This window comes from Sparus aurata, chromosome 5 (assembly GCF_900880675.1).
Source record: "Sparus aurata chromosome 5, fSpaAur1.1, whole genome shotgun sequence".
Lineage (NCBI taxonomy): Eukaryota > Metazoa > Chordata > Actinopteri > Spariformes > Sparidae > Sparus > Sparus aurata.
The window spans coordinates 20,759,219-20,776,540 of record NC_044191.1 but is presented as its reverse complement, the minus strand read 5'-3'; the positions used below and the strand labels follow the sequence as shown (position 1 = coordinate 20,776,540).

Below are 17,322 nucleotides of genomic sequence, written 5' to 3'. Positions count from 1 at the left end.
GAGGTTTCTACTTCTTGTTCTGAGTGAAGTGCTACGTAAACCTTTTCTCCATGTAGTGCTGTTTGAATACATTAATCGAATGCTTACCTTTTTATATTCTATTTATTGTGAATATATTTCATCTACCATCAATATTTTTTATTAGAAATGTACACAGCACGTTGGCCTTTTCATACATGAATCATCATGCTGATTATTTCCTAAATCATGTGAACATTAATTATGAAACTTGCATTTTATTTTCTATGTCTGCACCTCAAGTGGACAGTTACCCTAAAAATCTGTTAACAGATCACAAAGCACCATCTGCTGGTGAGCAAACGAAATGTCAGCTGCCATTTATTTACTTTCCAGGAAAGTGAAACTGACATTTCCTGATCGGAGCTGAGACGACATTACAGGGTGAAGAATCTCTCCAATAAACAGGAATCAGAAGGATCTTAAACTGTTAATCAGAGAGACATTGATTTGGTGAGTCGTGCTGTTGAAGAAACATTCACATATCAGAACAAATGGCTGAGAAAATTGCTTTTCTTGAAAGTTTCCTGAGCTGCCATGTGTGTTCAGAGACTTTCAGAGATCCTGTGTCTCTGAGCTGCAACCACAGCTTCTGTTCAAGCTGCCTGAAACAATTCTGGGAACAAGCTGAAAACAAAAACTGTCCTATTTGTAAAAGGAAACCATTGATTGATGATCCAGATGTGAACTTAACTCTGAAGGAACTGGCTGACTCCTTTGCTGAGAGACTGAACACTGGCATAGTTGCCAACTCTCCCGATTCACGCGGGAGACTCCCGATTTTTAACCCTATCTCCCTCGATGCTCCCGGTCAGTAATTTCTCCCGTTAATCTCCCGATTTTACAGTAAAGGAAACAAGTAAGATTGTGTCCCTATATTTGTTGCAGTATCTGGCAACCCTGGCCTGCCTGTGTGGATGAGAAGGTGTGCGATTGTTCCTGATAAATCCCGCAATCCGGCTTTTCCGACCTGAAAATGAGGCTCTCGTGAGTCATGCAAATCCGTTTTTCTTTTTTTTTTGGGGGGGGGGGGGGGGGGCGTTGCGCAAGGCACGGTCGGTCGGGTATTGATAAACATAATGACATTTGATTTTGATGATGACGTGATTTTTGTCGGTTTAATATCACGAGCGAATGGGGAATTTAAGTTGCACACAGTGAAAGCACCACACCCCAAGTTATCTTGAAATCGATTATTATTGTCATTACTGCTATTTGTACCGTTGAAGTTGAGTGACTGAAATCCTCGTCATCCTATTCAAAGGCTGCAACAGGCGACTCATCGAACCGGGGTGAAGTTAGTTTCAGTTTGGATATTCTGTGGATATCGGGTCCAGCTGAGACTTTACTGAGGTTCTCCCAGTGTCAGCAGCAGGAGGACGGTCAGCTCACCTCTCAGAGCCTCGCGCTGAATCACTGAGACTGATTTAGGGACCGTCATTAAATTACTTAGCATAAATAAATTAATACAAAATAACTGCTGTTTTTTAGAATATCTTTCATGTCATGTGACCCAGTGACTCCAAACCAGCTGCAGATTGTATCAGTAAACTGGACGAGTAAGACACCTATTGTTATTGTATTTTAGTGCTTCCTCTATTTAATATGAATATATATGCAGAAATTATGATGAATTATGATGATAAATATTATGAATTATTTCTCAATAGCTTCCATGGCATGTGGCTCACTGACTTCTGAAATGCTCAGGATGTTAACATATTTTCAAACAGCAATGTCAGCTTCTACACTATTTTGTCTCATGTCTTAGATTCTGATTCTGAAATTCTGAAAATATTTTTCTTTTCAAAAACCTCACGAGTAGGTGAGATTTAAAGGGTCATTTTTCAAATTTTTTTCCGGGGGGGCATGCCCCCAGACCCCCCTAGTGTTGCTAGGTTTTCAACTCAGAGCACAGCTGCTATAAAAACAAAAATAGGGGAAACACTGTTCTAAGAATTTTGGACATGTGTGGTTTAAAATACAAGGCAAGAAATTATGACAAATAAATCGCACACCTGGCGAAGGAACCTTGTTACTTGGGCCGATACACCGATGAAAAAAATCTCCCTATTTTTCACAACCCAATGTTGGCAAGTATGCACTGGACCACCTGCGACAGAAAAAGGAGAGAAGAAGGTGGAGGTGAAAGAGGAGGTGGTGTGTGATAAACACCCAGAAGTCTCTTATTGGTTCTGTGAGGACGAGCAGAGAGCTGTGTGTCCTGTCTGTGAGTTTTCTCTCCACCAGAGTCACAAGGTGGTTCCTGTAGAACAAGCAGTCAGTGAGCTGAAGGAGCAGCTGAAATCTGACTTAAAGTCTCTACAGGACAAGAGGAAGAAATACAAACAAGTGGAGAAAACATACAATGAAGTGATTGAACACTCCAAGAAGCAGCTGTTGTCCACAGAGAGGCAGATCAGATCAGAGTTCAACAAGCTCCACCAGTTCCTGAAAGAGGAAGAGGAGTCCAGACTGGCAGCTCTGAGGGAGGAAGAGGAGCAGAAGGGGAAGACTGTCAGCAGAGAGATGAAGATGATTGAGGAGCAGCTCTCCTCTCTGTCAGACAGTATCTGTGCTGTTGAAGAAGAGCTGCAGAAACACAACGTGCCATTCCTCAGCAGCTATAAAGCCACTCAGACCAGAGCCAGAGTCCCGTGCTCACTGTCAGATCCACAGCTGGTCTCAGGAGCGCTGATAGATGTGGCCAAACACCTGGGCAACCTGTCCTTCAGAGTCTGGGAGAAGATGAAGGACCAGGTCCACTTCAGTCCTGTCATTCTGGACCCGAACACTGCAAACCCCTGGCTCCATCTGTCTGATGATCTGACCAGTGTGAGATATGGAGACACAGACCAGCAGCTTCCTGACAATCCAGAGAGAAACACAAATTATACCATTGTTTTTGGCTCTGAGGGTTTCAGCTCAGGGAAACACAGCTGGGAGGTGGAGGTGGGAGATCATCCTGTCTGGAATGTAGGTTTGGTTAAAGAGTCAGTTGACAGGAAGGGAGAGAGATTTGCTTCACCAGAATACGGAATCTGGTGTTTACGGCATAGTGATGGAAAATACAATAATGGTGCTGGTGAGACTGTCACAGTGAAGAAGATTCTCCAGAGGATCAGAGTCCAGCTGGACTATGACAGGGGGAAGGTGTCCTTCTACGACCCTGAAGACATGACTCACATCTGCACTCTCAGAGACACTTTCACTGAGAAACTCTTCCCATATTTCACTGTTGTAAATGCTGGTGATGCTGAAACTGCTGATATCAAAATCTGTCAGACTGATATTTCTCTGTGATGTTCAGGAATGTTAGGAATAGATGTTGTTGTCTACAGCGTGTGTGTGTGTGTGTGTGTTTGTGTTTCTTACAGGCTATAAACACTGACCTTGTCAGGACTGGTAGTCGTCATGTGGACCAAAGCTCGGTCATAAAGAGGCAAACAAGGTGTCATATTGCAGGTCCTGGTTCTGGTCAGGGGTAAGGTGTGAATTTAGATTTTTCAATCAATGTTAGTCCATCAGAAACTTTTGTTATACTTTTCATTTCCATTTGACATCATTTCAAATTAATATTCTGTCATGTTTTATGTTTACTAACATTGCTGATTTGTTGGTGGTATCTCTTTAACAAAGTATAGTTTGATTCTCATAAAGATAACAGTTGATAAAGTTGTTTATGTCTGTTTCTAAGGTCATGATAAAGTGCTGAGGCTCTTGTTTTAAGTCTGTCAGTCACAATGTAGTTTATCAACATACTGTAACTATGTTCACTCTGGGGCCGTTGTTTTACTCAGAGAACACAAGAGATTTGATTATTTCCTGATTTAGTCTTTAACTGATTCGTTTTGGGAGTGTTGCTGCAGACTGCCTCCTCCATGCTGTTTAACTCTGTATGCTGTGAAGCAGCTGATGATAAATGAAGTTGTATTTTGTCTTCAAGTTCATCATGATTCTTACAGCTGGTGGATGGTACTTGGCAGAATGTGTCAGTTTGGCTTTTTGTTTTTTTGCTCTTGAGAAATAAAATATAACATTGCACATTTCAGTTGTCAGTGAGATTTATATGCAAGCTGTTTGCAACATGAGGCATCATGTTATAAGTGTCCGTGGAAGCTGAGCTAAACATGATTGTGTCTTATTCACACAGTCTGGTTGAGCAGTGAAGATTAGTGGTCCAGTTATAATAGAAAGTCTTCTCTCTGATGTGACGCTGAAGGTGAAACTAAAGGTTCAACATCACCTGACTCACTGTTTAGTGAATGATTCTGCTAGTTGACACTAAAGACTGTTAAAGACAGGCTGTGAAATGTTTTCTTGGTACTAATTGTTTACATTGACATTGACACAGCTGAACATTAATTAAATACACCACCACATTCCACATGTCAGAAGTCTAATTTCCTATATCTATATTTCCTAATATGTATAAAACATGTTGAGTGCAGAGCCACATAATGTCTTTGCACGGTTGATATTGAATTCTAGCGCAGTATTTGCTTTAATCTTGATCTCGAACATTAATCTTTATTATTTCCCAGCAGTATTTATTTAATAATTCCTCAACATTGATTAAAGTGGAGCTGCTGTTTGTTCCTGTATGTTTATGTTAACTGTCCCAACAACCCAATAGCACGAGTCTGTGCTGGATGATCTTCAGGACTGATGCTGGATAACTTGTGAACACAGAAACTGAATCGCTTTTCTATTTAAATGATCGTTTTATTGATAACACCTTAACACATTGTTTTGAAGTTATAGAAACACGTGTAGCACGTAAGAGAACAGAGCAATAATTTGAAGAATCAGAGAACTAGATGATTGCTATCAATATACAGAAGAAACCCAAACGGACGAAAAGAGACAAAGGGAAAGTAGAAAGAGCCGACTGCAGAGAATTGATTGAATAAGGTTGGATACAGAGGGGAAAGAGAGAAAGAGTGAAAGAAACCCTACGAAGAGAAGCCAACTCAGTGTTGTCAGTGCAACTTCGTCCCTGGCCGGAGAAAGAAGATGGCGGCGGTTCCGAGTGAACACGTGGCTCCAGATTATCTCAAAATGATTAGTTCTACTAAACAGCTGACAGGAAGGCAGCAGAGCTGGCACTGACCTCAAGAGACTAGAGAAGGACAGTTGTTGTAGTTCATACGTAGGGCTGCACAATTACTCAGTTTCTATCATGATTTCGGCTTTAATTGGTCACAGAAAATCATGATTGATCAGTGGAATCAGTGCACTTTGTATCTAGCTAAGAATGTAAAAAGCGTCTGGAAAACAGTTTCTGATATAATATGAACAAAGGACAATGATTCTGGAGATTAATCGCGTGTCGACGTGACGATGGTCGTCTTGGTCATAATTGCGCAGCCCTGATCAGCAAATATAATGGAAGTGTTTTCTTATCCTACGGTGATAAACTGCTGTTGTCTCTGACTGGATTGTCTGTTAGGCTTGAAACTAAAGTCAACTTATTGTGCAGCTACATCAGACCATCAGTCCGCCCTCCCTGTGTGTTTGTGCTTTACACTGTGTGAGTGCGCCCCCTGCTGGAGCTCGTTCACTCTTTGAACTGCCTCTACTCGGTCAGGTGGACTCGGCCGTGAAACCCAGGCTATAACTAAAGCCCCGACATCACTCGTGGGGCTCACGGTCAACAAGTGCCCCTCGTAGTATTCTCCCAGCTGCATACAAAAGGCAGCCGTTGTGCACTGACAACACAGAGCCCCATAGAAAAGCATGCAAGATAGTCTTCGTCACATCATCACCGTCAACATCCTCTTAGTCATCCTCATAGTGCCACAGTCATTAATATCATCATCATAATCATCTTCATTATATCATCTTGAGACAAAAATAGTTATATGCACTTAAAAAGCTGAGAAAATAGAGAAAGGTTGAGTATACCAGCATTCAGTAGAAAATGAGCAAAACTCAAATAAAAAGGAAAACACCGAAAAAACAAGTGTCCTGTTGACTGTCATGCAAAGAAAAATTGCCGGCTACGCTGCTAGTTAGCTGCAGTTGTGTAATACTGTGAACTCCCTCGTTTTAAATATGTGAATCTTATTATACTGATTTTCAAGGCTAGTTAACACACTAAGAAGAACAGAGGAACAACACATTTGTACTGTACATGCTGCTATTTCTTCTTTTTTTCAGAGGAGGCCGGGGTTCATGTTTGGTTAGCACAATCACGAATGAAACGCTTTCAGGTGACCCTTGACCTTTCAGTGTAAAAACAGGGTCAGCTAGGCATTAAACACTGTTAGAGGATGAGACACGAGTACAATATAACGACTTGAAAAAAAGAAGAAAAAAAAACACTCGCAAAAAGTCTCATCGCCTTAAACAAAGGTGATAAAGATGTTGGAGGGATAGTTCACACAAATTCTGTATATCCTGTATAATGAGTTTGAACGTGACAGATGTCCCACTCTGGCAAAGTCATAATGACATACGTGGCAGAAGAAGAAGAAAAATAAAAAGGACACCATAAAAAAACAACTGCAAAAACAATGTCAAATCAAGTTCAATCTGAAGTAGCAGAGAACAAAATAGCAGAAAAAAATGGAGAAGTAATTCACACCATGTTGGTCGTTACGGAAAAACACATGCAGGATGCAAACTGGGTGTACTATCCCTTTAAAAATACAGTCATGTTTTACATGGAGCAGTGTCCCTTTGAACAACAACAGACAGTACTTGCACAAGTGCATGAGCTGTACAATAGGAAAAAAAAAACAAGAAAAAGAAAAGAGAAAGAAGCACAATAAAAATATCAACTAAAATAAATAAATAAATATTCAAAATAAATAGAAACCTGAGGACTATTCACCAAAACGACTGCCTGCTCTTTTAATATATTGGTCTGACCAATAGGGGCGAGACAAATGTGAAGGCAGCCAGTGGTGTACGAGCAAAGTACGGAGGAGCTGATTGCAAGTCAAACCCCCACACAAACAGTTTTCAGTGCTGCAAAGTCCATCGGATTCATCCCGCCACCCCCCTGGCACACAAGCACTTTATATCATAGAAAGCTGATAATACAGGAAAAACGTTATACATGAAAATGATATCGAATCATAAGAAAAAAAAAGAAGTCCTTGGATGAAGGCAGGGGACTGATATGTCCTCTGAAAACAAAGCCCTATCTTCCCATCTCTCACACAGCAACCCACCGCACCCAGGCCCGTCAAGAATACACACCGAGCGCAACAGATTAATTGTGCCTGCTTGCAGACAGACACACACACAAACATAAACACATATTGCACTCTGTGGCAAAGGACTGCCCTGAAATAAGGAACCAGACCACAAAACAGCGAAGTAAACCTCACTACCTGCAGATGTTTATGAACTTACGGTACGGCAAAAATCACTTGTGGAGGCTTCAAACACACACATACTTCTTCATTACTGATATGGACCTAAAGTGTTGATCGTCTATGTGGGTGTGCTTCATACAGACAAACAGGCAGCGGCACCACTGTTCTGCACCGTGGCTTCGGAAGTTGGAAAGGTCACACAGCCGCCGGGATCCTTTCACTGACTTATTTTGTCTTTTTTTGATTGTAAGAGAAAAAAGGACCTGCCGTTGCAGAGTTTCTTTTTTTAAAACATCTGAACTTTTCAGGAAAAGCACAGCGAGCTTCAAGTGGGTATTCAGCTGTCGCCTGGCAACTTCAGGAGCCACCGACAGGCAACGGTCTCCAAGCACCTTTTTATCTGAATCGTCAAAGACAGAGGTGAGGGGTTAAACAACAGTTAGGTTTGGGAAGTAAGGCTGCTTGCCCCTGCTACTGTGACTAAAAATAGTTCCCTGTTTTTGTGAAGGACAGAGCAATTATCACAAGATACTTTTACGTAATGGTATGACAGATTCCTCTGATTATTGTCACACACCAAAATATCCCATGATAACAAGATACCTTTTGTTTGGGGTCTTATAAAATACCCAAGCAGTGATTTGAGTATTATAACAACAGGACAGTCTTGAATTTGTTCAGTTCTGTTAACCCTGTTGAGGTTTCTCTGTTCAGCCTAATCCTGAGTTTACTGGACAACAGGACTGGGACATAAACAACAGTGACCAGTCAAAGAAGAATCTGCCTCAAAATATGTCATCCACTATGAGGCGTAAAAAACAAATGATTTCTTTAAATGAATCATTGTCAGTTTTTCTGATATCACCTACATTATTGCCTCTTTGGACTGAAAGTTTTCCTTGTTACACGGAACATACAAATAATATCTTTATATAAAAACGTATTTAAAAAAAAAAGTATTTAAGTTATCTTAACCCTAAACTGTCATTCCATCGTAAAGTATGTTGTTTTATTAAAGCAGCAACAAGGAACTTTTATTAGTTGTAGATTCAGGCGGCCCCTCTGGATAAAGTAAAGCACCAGCGCCGCCTCCTGTGGTAAGGATCTTTCTCTGGATTGGTTTTGGAAGAGAGCGAAAGAAAGAAACAACATAGTTGAACTACTTTTTTTTTTTTAAACACAGCTGTAGGATGCACAGATGAGGTAATGTACTTCATGACTTTGTAAGATTTGGAACTGTAATACGATGAGGCTGAAACAAAGTCAACTTTGTTCCAGTGTGGTTCATACGTGGCATACAGCAGGTCCAGTTGCTCAGTAATAGTCACTTTTTGTTGAGAAAACTAAAGTTATAAACATTTATAAGTAATATGATAGTTTTGTTGGGGAATCCGGCCCAATGGCAGCCATTAAGAATAAGTGTATAGAAAAAGCCAATCTTCTCGCTGATGGTCTCATTTGCTTATGTAGGTCAAATCAGAACCATCAGTATTGGTTTATGACTAGTTAAAAGTTCCTTGTGGTACATTTAAGAAAAAGCTATCATTGGGATGAAAGCTGATTTTTTTTCTCTCAAGGTGACAGCAGAACAGAACAAGTAAGGGAACATCAACGCTAACTGAAAAAAGATGTGTATGTCGTCAGTTTTCACCCCTCACCGTTCAGAGTGCTTGACATTTTTAGTATTCGACCGTTGCAGGGTTAAACCTTAAGATGGAAAAGTAAATTAACGATAAAACTCCTATTGCATGCTGTCTGTTTTGTACGTTTAAAATGTAAATCTTTTTAATGCAGGAAGACACTGAGAGCCTAGCTAACCCCGTCTCCCGCTGGTCACATTGCAACAGGGGAAAAACAACAGGTTCCTCCAACTGTACACACGGACTCTCTCTCGACAGGAACACATGACACCATCAGACACCCCTTCCAAAAAACCCCCAACAAAGTACAAATAAAAGGAAAGTAAAACAAACAAACAAAAAACATGTTGACCATGAGTTTGGGTGCAGTATTATAGCTAACATACAAGAAGCAAATTACAAAAACTACCAATATCATTTTCCACTTAATAGCCACAGTAAAAAACAGCCACTGTTAATATGGGGAAAAAAACATGCTTCCTTAAAAAGATAGAGAAAAACAAAACAAAGAAACAACAAAAAAGATGTCCTTCAACTCTAGAAACCACTGGCATCAAGAATTTTGAATTATACAAATTACATATACAATTGCAAATGTGTAATAATAATAATCATCATCATAATAATATAGTAATGATAATAATAGATTTTACTTAAAACTTTACATACTGTATTTCCAGTGCAGTGTTTATATCACACAAGTGTTGATTCACAGGAGGACAAGAGGGTCAGTGTCGCAAAAATTGTGGGGACGGAAAGGAAGGGACAGGAAGGGGGAATCACAACGAGTGCTGAAAACACCCTCACCCCCGACAATCACCCAGCGTGCCGGAGGGAAGAAGAGGAAGCCTGAGGGGGGCGAAGGATGTCGAGCTGTTGGACGTTTAGTTGCTGTTGTTTGACGGAGCTCAGAAGATGACTTCGGGCCAGGTGACAGACAGGAGGACAGTGGTAGTAAAGAAGAGATGCATGCTTGGGGATTGAGGCTGAGCATCCAGTGAGGGGGGAGGAGCCCTGTCCCCAAAACAGATACTGGACTTGGTCTTTCATCCCTCCCCCCTCCTCCTCTTCCTCCTCCTCCTCTTCCTCTTCCTCCCTATCTCCAGCAGAGCACTCCTGACAGACAAAGCTATGGCATTTAACCCTGCAAAGGAAAACAAAAACATGTCGAATAAATTAAATACGTGACAGTGAAGGAGTGAAAAATCTAGTTTTACATTCTGGGAAATGTCTTGCAGAATGTCAGATTGAAAGGACTGAGACCTCTCTCATGTAAATATGAAGCTATTATAGCAGTTTAAAAAAAGCCACACAGTACAAACATGCTCTTAGGGATACCTTCTGCTGCCAGTTTTCTCCCAGTGCTGTAGTCCTTACCTCACTGGAGGGGCGCAGCAGGGGCGCCTGAGCAGTGGAAGTGGATGTTCTGCCACTTGCTGTCTCTGCGATGCCAAACGCGAGTTTCCTCTGACTGGCTGGACCGCGGTCGACCCTGGCTGTCAACAAACTGAGTCAGGCGGATATAAGCAATGCAGGCCGCATCCTCGCCAATCAGGTGGACGTGGGGGTTCAGGATGGTGGTGTGGATTGGCTTGCTGTTCTTAGCCAAAACTGAAAGATAAACATAATGGAAGTGTTATTATAACAATTACTACTACTGTATTTCTCAATGTCATATAGCGCACCTGTAAATAACCCTAATGCTAACTGTTTGAATTTTGAGGACAGGTTTAACAAATGACATAAAGTGATGTGCATGTGTGTGTGTCACACTAATCATCTCAATCCATGGACCAGAGCTGCTGTGGAATATCTTCAGCCATCACTGGCGATTCTAGCTTTTTTCTGGAGGGAGATTTAGTTTGATTTCTCTACTTCTTTTTTTCATTTTACGCTCGTGAAAACATTTTCTAATGTGAAGTTTTTCTACCAAATTGTGGGAGGTACAGCAGCTAATTAAGAGAAGATTGAGTACATACTGTATGCCTTTTGTCAGTCACATTTTGTGATTCAGTCTAATCAGAAGTGAATGTGAAACTGAAGCCAAATGAGATAAAACACTAAGAAACAAAATAAGGGAATAAAAGAGATAAATAACATTATTAACAAGACTGCAACTGCAAGACATCAGCAGTGATCATTGATGACAAAAGAGTGGTAATCAATCTTACGGTTCTCAAAGTAGAATCTGTGAAAATCCATCCCCTCTACCAGGTTGCCCAGCGCCTCCGGCTCAAACGAAGTCAGCCCAGGGTCGCAGATCTTACTGAGTAGGCAAAATATTTCACTTTAAACTATGCATTTGAACACAAGCCAAACACCAACCACAAACAAAAACGCAGACTCACGCATATGCCTCAAAGTCTCCGTTGTTCACTGCCTCTATCAGCTGCTCAGTGATCTTGATAATTTCTTGTTTGCGTACTGCAGAGGAAAGAAGGAACAGAAATCAATCAGAGGTAACGGCAACAGCTGGTAAGATAGAGAGCAGTTAGTCTTTACACTAGGGATACATGATAAAGATTCTTATTTTTCCGCTGATACCAATAACAATTAATTACCTGCTCCTCGTAGCCATTATCGATGAAATAACTGATTTCACTTTATTATATTTTTGAAAAAGAGGTTTTTAATCTGTAGTTTACGCATACCTGAGGGTAAGAACAGCTGAAATGTGAGCACAGGTGGATGCTTTATATGCTATAGCTCTAATAAGATTTGTTGTGTAAAAATGTGTTTTTTCCTTCTCTCTGATTCCCTGTGGAACATTTGATGCAAACGCAAATCACATTTCCTTGCTCGGAAACTGTAAAAGACATCCACACTGACGACGACGTGTCTCTCTAGTCTGCACTGTGTGGCTCTACACTGGTGCTTCAACAGCATGCTGCTCTTGTAAAGTCATGAAAGCAATTAGGTAATTTCGTATAGCTTTTATTTATCTGCTATAATTTCATTATTTTGCTGATAGCTAAATTTTGTTTTGATGGTCAATCATTCAAGAAATGTACTAACACAACAGCATGGACGCTCAAGCTAAGGCAGTTGAAAGCCCAACGCACATTCATACTTACCGAGAATACCATCACGGTATTTGTAAGAAACTGAATCTAATGTCTCAACTTATTTGGCCGTTTATATACTAAGTTGTCAAAAATGTGCTTTCAAATGAAATTTCCTTAATTGTGCTCAGTGTGGCTTCAGTACATCAAACATTTGTGGAGCCTGAACTGCAATTTAATTCACCCTTGAATCAGTATTTGAGCACAATTCTTACACATCACATACATAAAAACAAACATGTACACACATACAGTACAGACCTTGCTCATCATATGATCCCACACAACAGTCCAACACACTGTAATATGAGCCCACACATGGCAGCTTCTTATATGACCACAAGCAATGTCACCTACACATACATCATATCAACCACATGATGCATTAAGCCATCTGCAGTCAGCAGTGCTCCTCATGTCAGACTAAAGAGGTGGTTAATAAAGCTCTGAGGCAAAAAAGATACACATTCAGTAGTGAACTCCAAACGTATCTGACCAAAAAAGCAGTCTCAATCAATGTACTGTTAAACACGCCTGCACAGAAATCCTGATTAAGCCCTGTGATTGGCTACCATACTTGGGACCGGGCCGAGCCATGCCTGGTACTCACTCTGGGCGGAGGACAGGGAAGGGCTGGAGGGGGAGTGAGGGGGCGGTGGGGAGGTGGTGTGTGCAGGTGGAGGGGTGGGTCTGGCGCAAGGTACCGGCGCCGGTGCAGCCTCCACCTCAGGTGCAGGGGCTGCCGGTACCCTGCGGACGCTGCTTACCAGGTCTGTGAGCCGAGACACTGAATGCCATCCAGACAGGATGGAAGGATGGGTGAGTGGGTGACGATGGAGGTGGAGGAATGCAAGAGAACAGATTAGAAACAGTGAGAAAGGAAACAAGAAGACAATAAAGGAGTGAAAAAATTATTAAATCCATTTCAGTATTTGTGTATTTGTGGTCATAATAACTGAAAATGATGGTTTCATCAACTATGCAGCGTTATAAAAGGCAACAGACTAAGACTCATCAATCATACAGTTGTACGGTTTAATACGATACTTTTATTAAATATAGACTTTTCATTAAATATGCAGTATTACATTTCATTTTTCCTACTTTTCGTATTTCAAATTCTACTTCAAATTGGAAGTGTATCTTATTAAAAGTGATATTTTTAATGGGTAAAAATGATGCCATTCTATGTTTTACTTATTGTCAGTTAACAACAAAGCAAAAAATGTGTTCAGTTGTTATCTAATCCTTCCTGACTTTTCTACCGTGTCTGCAGCACCGACATGATGAATTCGTAATGAGGACATAATTCCACTTGTATAAAGAGCTTCATTTTTGAAAAAGGCTTAGTCATTTTCCAGATCAGCTTGGCTCTCTTACTCTTGCAATAGTGAATAGTGCCTTTTGTTTAGGACTATTTTCAGCAGTGGAACAATATTCATTCATGGGACTGACTCAAAAAAATCTTCAATGCTCATATCCATTGTAAACTAGAAACATGTCACGCAGTATAACAGTGTGGCGATGGAGGGCTACAGCACAGAAGAATAAACATTATTAGGCTTTGACGTTATATTGTCAGTCTTATCTTTTAGAGTTATACAGTTTATAATAGCTGTTTAGTTGTTTTTTTTTCCATCACAGTACATTTTTTTTCTGGAGATGGAGGAGGTCATCATTATTTTGTAGTTCTTTAGAGCCACTTCAGTATCATTCCTCCCATGGCTAGAAAACTATCAAAGAGAGTCATCTTTGTGCAACTTAGAAGTATGCTGTCTAACTCCCTTCCTGACGGACAGAATCAGTACATCTTGTGATGCATCATTGTGGCATGGGAGCAGAGGAACAGCTGAAGCTTGTTCATGCCTTTATTGTTTTGTGGCCATCTACTGTACATCCCCTGCTCTGGCTGTGTTCTACTTACTCTGCATGGGGACAACAGGGGTGTGTGGAGGGGAGTGGGCGGAGAAGGCAGTGGGAGGAGGAGTGCTGGATCTCCCTTCTCCGTCAGATGTGGGCCCTGAGCCCCTACGCACCGAGCCAAGCAGATCAGCAAACTTAGTGGCAGCTGAGTTCAGGAGGGAGGGAAGGAGGAACATGGGAAAGAGTGCACTGAAATGGAAGGTTGACCAAAGCAGCGTGGACATTCAGATGAACAGACTTCGTCTTGGACAGCACTGAGACGAGCAGGACGTCCAGCCAAAAAAGTTGAGATTTATCGAATGCAAACAGCAGGTTTCCTGTACTGTGAAGTTGTGGCTCTCCAAGACAAAGTCTGACTCAAAGACAGTGGAGGAAACATAAAATTCATGCACTGAAATGTCCAAAAAAAAACAATGTTAAGACACAGAGGAGTACTGTGCTGCTATTCCACATTCATCCACAGGAAGGAGTCATTGTATTATTCTAAACACACGTGGCGTGGGCGTAACAGGGAGGAGGATGGGACAGGAGCAGAAATACTACAAAGCATCTCACTGCTTTTCAGAATAGCTTGGGTTTTTTTTTGGACTATTTAGATGCTTTGACTGTCTGATAGTAAATGAGGAAATTGTGCTGACTAAGGAGACTCTATTAGACAAATGAGGCACAGTGTAAGTCAGGGAACTTCGGGGATTTAGTGGTGCTAAATGGCAGCAGATGTATGCTTTTAATACATGCATGGACGGGGAAGGGAATACACACATGGAATGGATTAAGTCAAGGTGAATTGCTAGAAGAGCATATGAATGTGTGTGTGTGTGTGTGTGTGTGTGTGTGTGTGTGTGTGTGTGTGTGTGTGTGCGTTACAGGTTGTATCTGGCGGGCCATGCTTGACTTACAGAATGAAGCAGCTGAGGAGCCCTGAGAGCTATCAGGCTGGGAGCTTGTGCTGGACTGCGCCTTAAGCGAGCTGCTGTCTAAGCTCTTTCCTGATAACATGCACACACAGACACAGAATGAGACCAAACAAACATGTATACCAAGAAAGATGATCAGACGCGCATATTGCACGCAAAAAAACATGACAGAAGTGTCACAATGATGAGAGGTGATGGGAAGAGCAAAGTTAGGAGCAGACAGATGCTAAAGATGATACACCGGGCCAACCTTTTTCTTTTCGACAGTCGTCTGTCACCAGATCTCATTGAAAATAACAAAAAAAACTAAACATTGTCCCCATTACCCAAGTTAATGACTCTTTGTGGAGTCGCAAATTTACAACTGTCTGTGAGGTTCAGCTGAGACTTTAATGGGAGTCTTCTCAGTGAGCAGAGGATGGATGATGGCAATGATGATGGCCACAACAATGGGAGAGAGTTGGATGTTACTCATTACCGCTCGTCTGTTTAATCAGCTGGCGCAGAGGGAAACTCACTCATTGACAAATAGAGGAAAAGAAAGGATCCCCGCAAGGAAAAAATAGATGGCACGAGACGGTGAGGAGAGAGGAAAAACATGATTCCAGCCACAATAGAACATAACTAGATATTAGTCTGCATCCTGTCAAATGTGACCAAAAGAAACACACAGACCAACACAAACAGTCCACAACATTTCCATTAGTAACTTTCCTACTTTCCACTTGAACAGGAAATCTAAAGAAAAAAAAACCCATCACAGCGCAGTCCACACTTTTCAACAGAAAGGTAATCCCTGGTAAGTGCAATGCAAACACAGATAACTGATGTAAAACTGTATCACCCATAAAACCAAACTGGAGATTAATGACTGACAACAACCAGCCCTCAGAAAAACAGTGTCTGTAACATGTACCACCACCATAAAAGTATTGAGAGTAACAGAACAGATATGTGTTCGGATGCTCCAAACGCCAACACAAGTGTTGGGTTACAAACCAGCTGTCTAGCTCTCACTGACCTGACCTACAACAACTACAGACACAAACTATTCCATCCAAATGCAACTCCCCTTTCTCCTGCACTCACCTGGCTCTTGTAGTTTTCTCTGGCGTGAACCGTGCTATCAGCCGCTTGGTATCTTAAGAGTCTCAGAACTGCTATGTGAGGCTAATGCTATCTAACGGTGGCGCTAGCACAGCGGTGTGTTTTTAACTCCTCTCTAAGCAATCCGTCTACATTTCCTGCCAAAGGGGCTAAATTTAGATACCTCCCCCTTTAGCCCTGACCCCCCCCTCAAGGTGCCCTTGCCCTCTCCACTCCTGCCAGAGGGCTGGGGCAGTGGGGCTCCAATCTGGGACCTTGGAAGGAAAGGAAATGGGTAGTGGGAGGAAACCTTTCACTGTATGTACAGGGAGTGTACAGTATGGTACAGTAGAGCCCAGGGGAATGAAGGATTATCAGGTGCAATGCTCTTTCGGGCTACCCAACTTCCATTAAGGGCAATTTTGGCTACACAAATTCTCAGATGGAAAATACCTTAGCTGAGATGTAAGAACATATTTTCACATATTTTCCCAGCTCTGTATAATTTGAAAAATTGAGCAATAAGAATTACAATCTCACCCGCGGTTGTTCAAAACTTTGCTACAGCAGGGGGCAACATGACAAGTTCCCCTCCAGATACATGATTCAATGAGCCACTCAAACTGTTTCTTTGCTTTATTAGCTTGCTGGTAAACTACCAAGGAAACCGTCTGTAAAATGTTACTTTTGTGATTTGGAACAGAGGTTAGATCGGTGCGGTGCCTGTCAATACTTTTTTAACAACACCCAGCTTATCGTGTTGTTCTCTTTTCTCTGGAACATTGAGGAAATGTTGTCTGCTGACTGACACCACCTGATATCATGGTGGCAAGTTAAAATAATGTTCACCAGAAATATAAACTCCACAATTCAACAACAAATACCACTCTTTGGGGATTCAACATAAACAACAAAAGATAGAAATTCCATTTGTTACACACATTGTTTGCTAAAATCTGTCAGGAAAGCCCTCGTCTCCAAATTGATAATACTTGATAATTGTACTTCTCCAACACTGGTTAATTTTTCTCACAGACCTGCATGATGGTTGTGTCATAGTTGCAAGGGAATTTGTGACATAGCAGCAGAGCCTCTATAGGGAGAATAAGGATGTGAACACGCTGTTCTGTACGCCTGGCACCAAAATAATACATTCATGACCCGATTTAGACACATTGTACTCGGCTTGGATGTAGAAAACAGGGGTGTTGAAGTGCGCTGGCATAGATAAGCCAGGGCAGAATCTTTGCATACACAGACGCAGACGTACACAATGGGTGGTAAAAAGCTGGACCCAAATGCTCTTTGTAAAGTTAACCCCCCCCCTCACTCACCTATCAGGCAAACA

At 41.5% G+C, this 17,322-nt stretch overlaps 2 protein-coding genes across 37 annotated transcripts in view; one reads left to right on the top strand and one right to left on the bottom strand.

Annotated features, from left to right (window-relative positions):
- Positions 1–467: 467 nt before the first annotated feature.
- Positions 468–3,401, top strand: LOC115581755 (nuclear factor 7, brain-like). Its single transcript, XM_030417119.1, has 2 exons — positions 468–828; positions 2,141–3,401. Exons 1-2 carry the CDS (start codon positions 513–515, stop codon positions 3,319–3,321), a joined length of 1,497 nt encoding a protein of 498 aa, XP_030272979.1. The 5' UTR covers positions 468–512; the 3' UTR covers positions 3,322–3,401.
- A 1,321-nt stretch (positions 3,402–4,722) lies between these two features.
- camk2b1 (calcium/calmodulin-dependent protein kinase (CaM kinase) II beta 1) overlaps positions 4,723–17,322 on the bottom strand; it is a 73,104-nt gene continuing 60,504 nt past the window's right edge. For 23 of the 36 annotated variants that reach the window (XM_030417115.1, XM_030417116.1, XM_030417117.1 and 20 more), the window contains 4 exons: positions 11,335–11,410; positions 11,158–11,252; positions 10,364–10,597; positions 4,723–10,130 (listed from right to left, as the gene is read on the bottom strand). In XM_030417115.1, the coding sequence (XP_030272975.1) occupies positions 10,365–10,597; positions 11,158–11,252; positions 11,335–11,410 (404 nt within the window). In that variant the 3' untranslated portion in view covers positions 4,723–10,130; position 10,364. Of the gene's footprint in view, positions 10,131–10,363; positions 10,598–11,157; positions 11,253–11,334; positions 11,411–12,126; positions 12,836–13,972; positions 14,117–14,870; positions 14,961–17,322 lie in introns of those variants that run through there. The other 13 variants (XM_030417080.1, XM_030417090.1, XM_030417096.1 and 10 more) reach the window with 2 other exon arrangements.

Coding starts and splice junctions, on each gene's coding strand:
- LOC115581755 (XM_030417119.1), top strand. CDS start 513: ATGGCTGAGAAAATTGCTTTTCTTGAAAGTTTCCTGAGCTGCCATGTG. Junction 829..2,140: donor TATCTCCCTCGATGCTCCCG/GTCAGTAATTTC, acceptor CACCTGCGACAG/AAAAAGGAGAGAAGAAGGTG.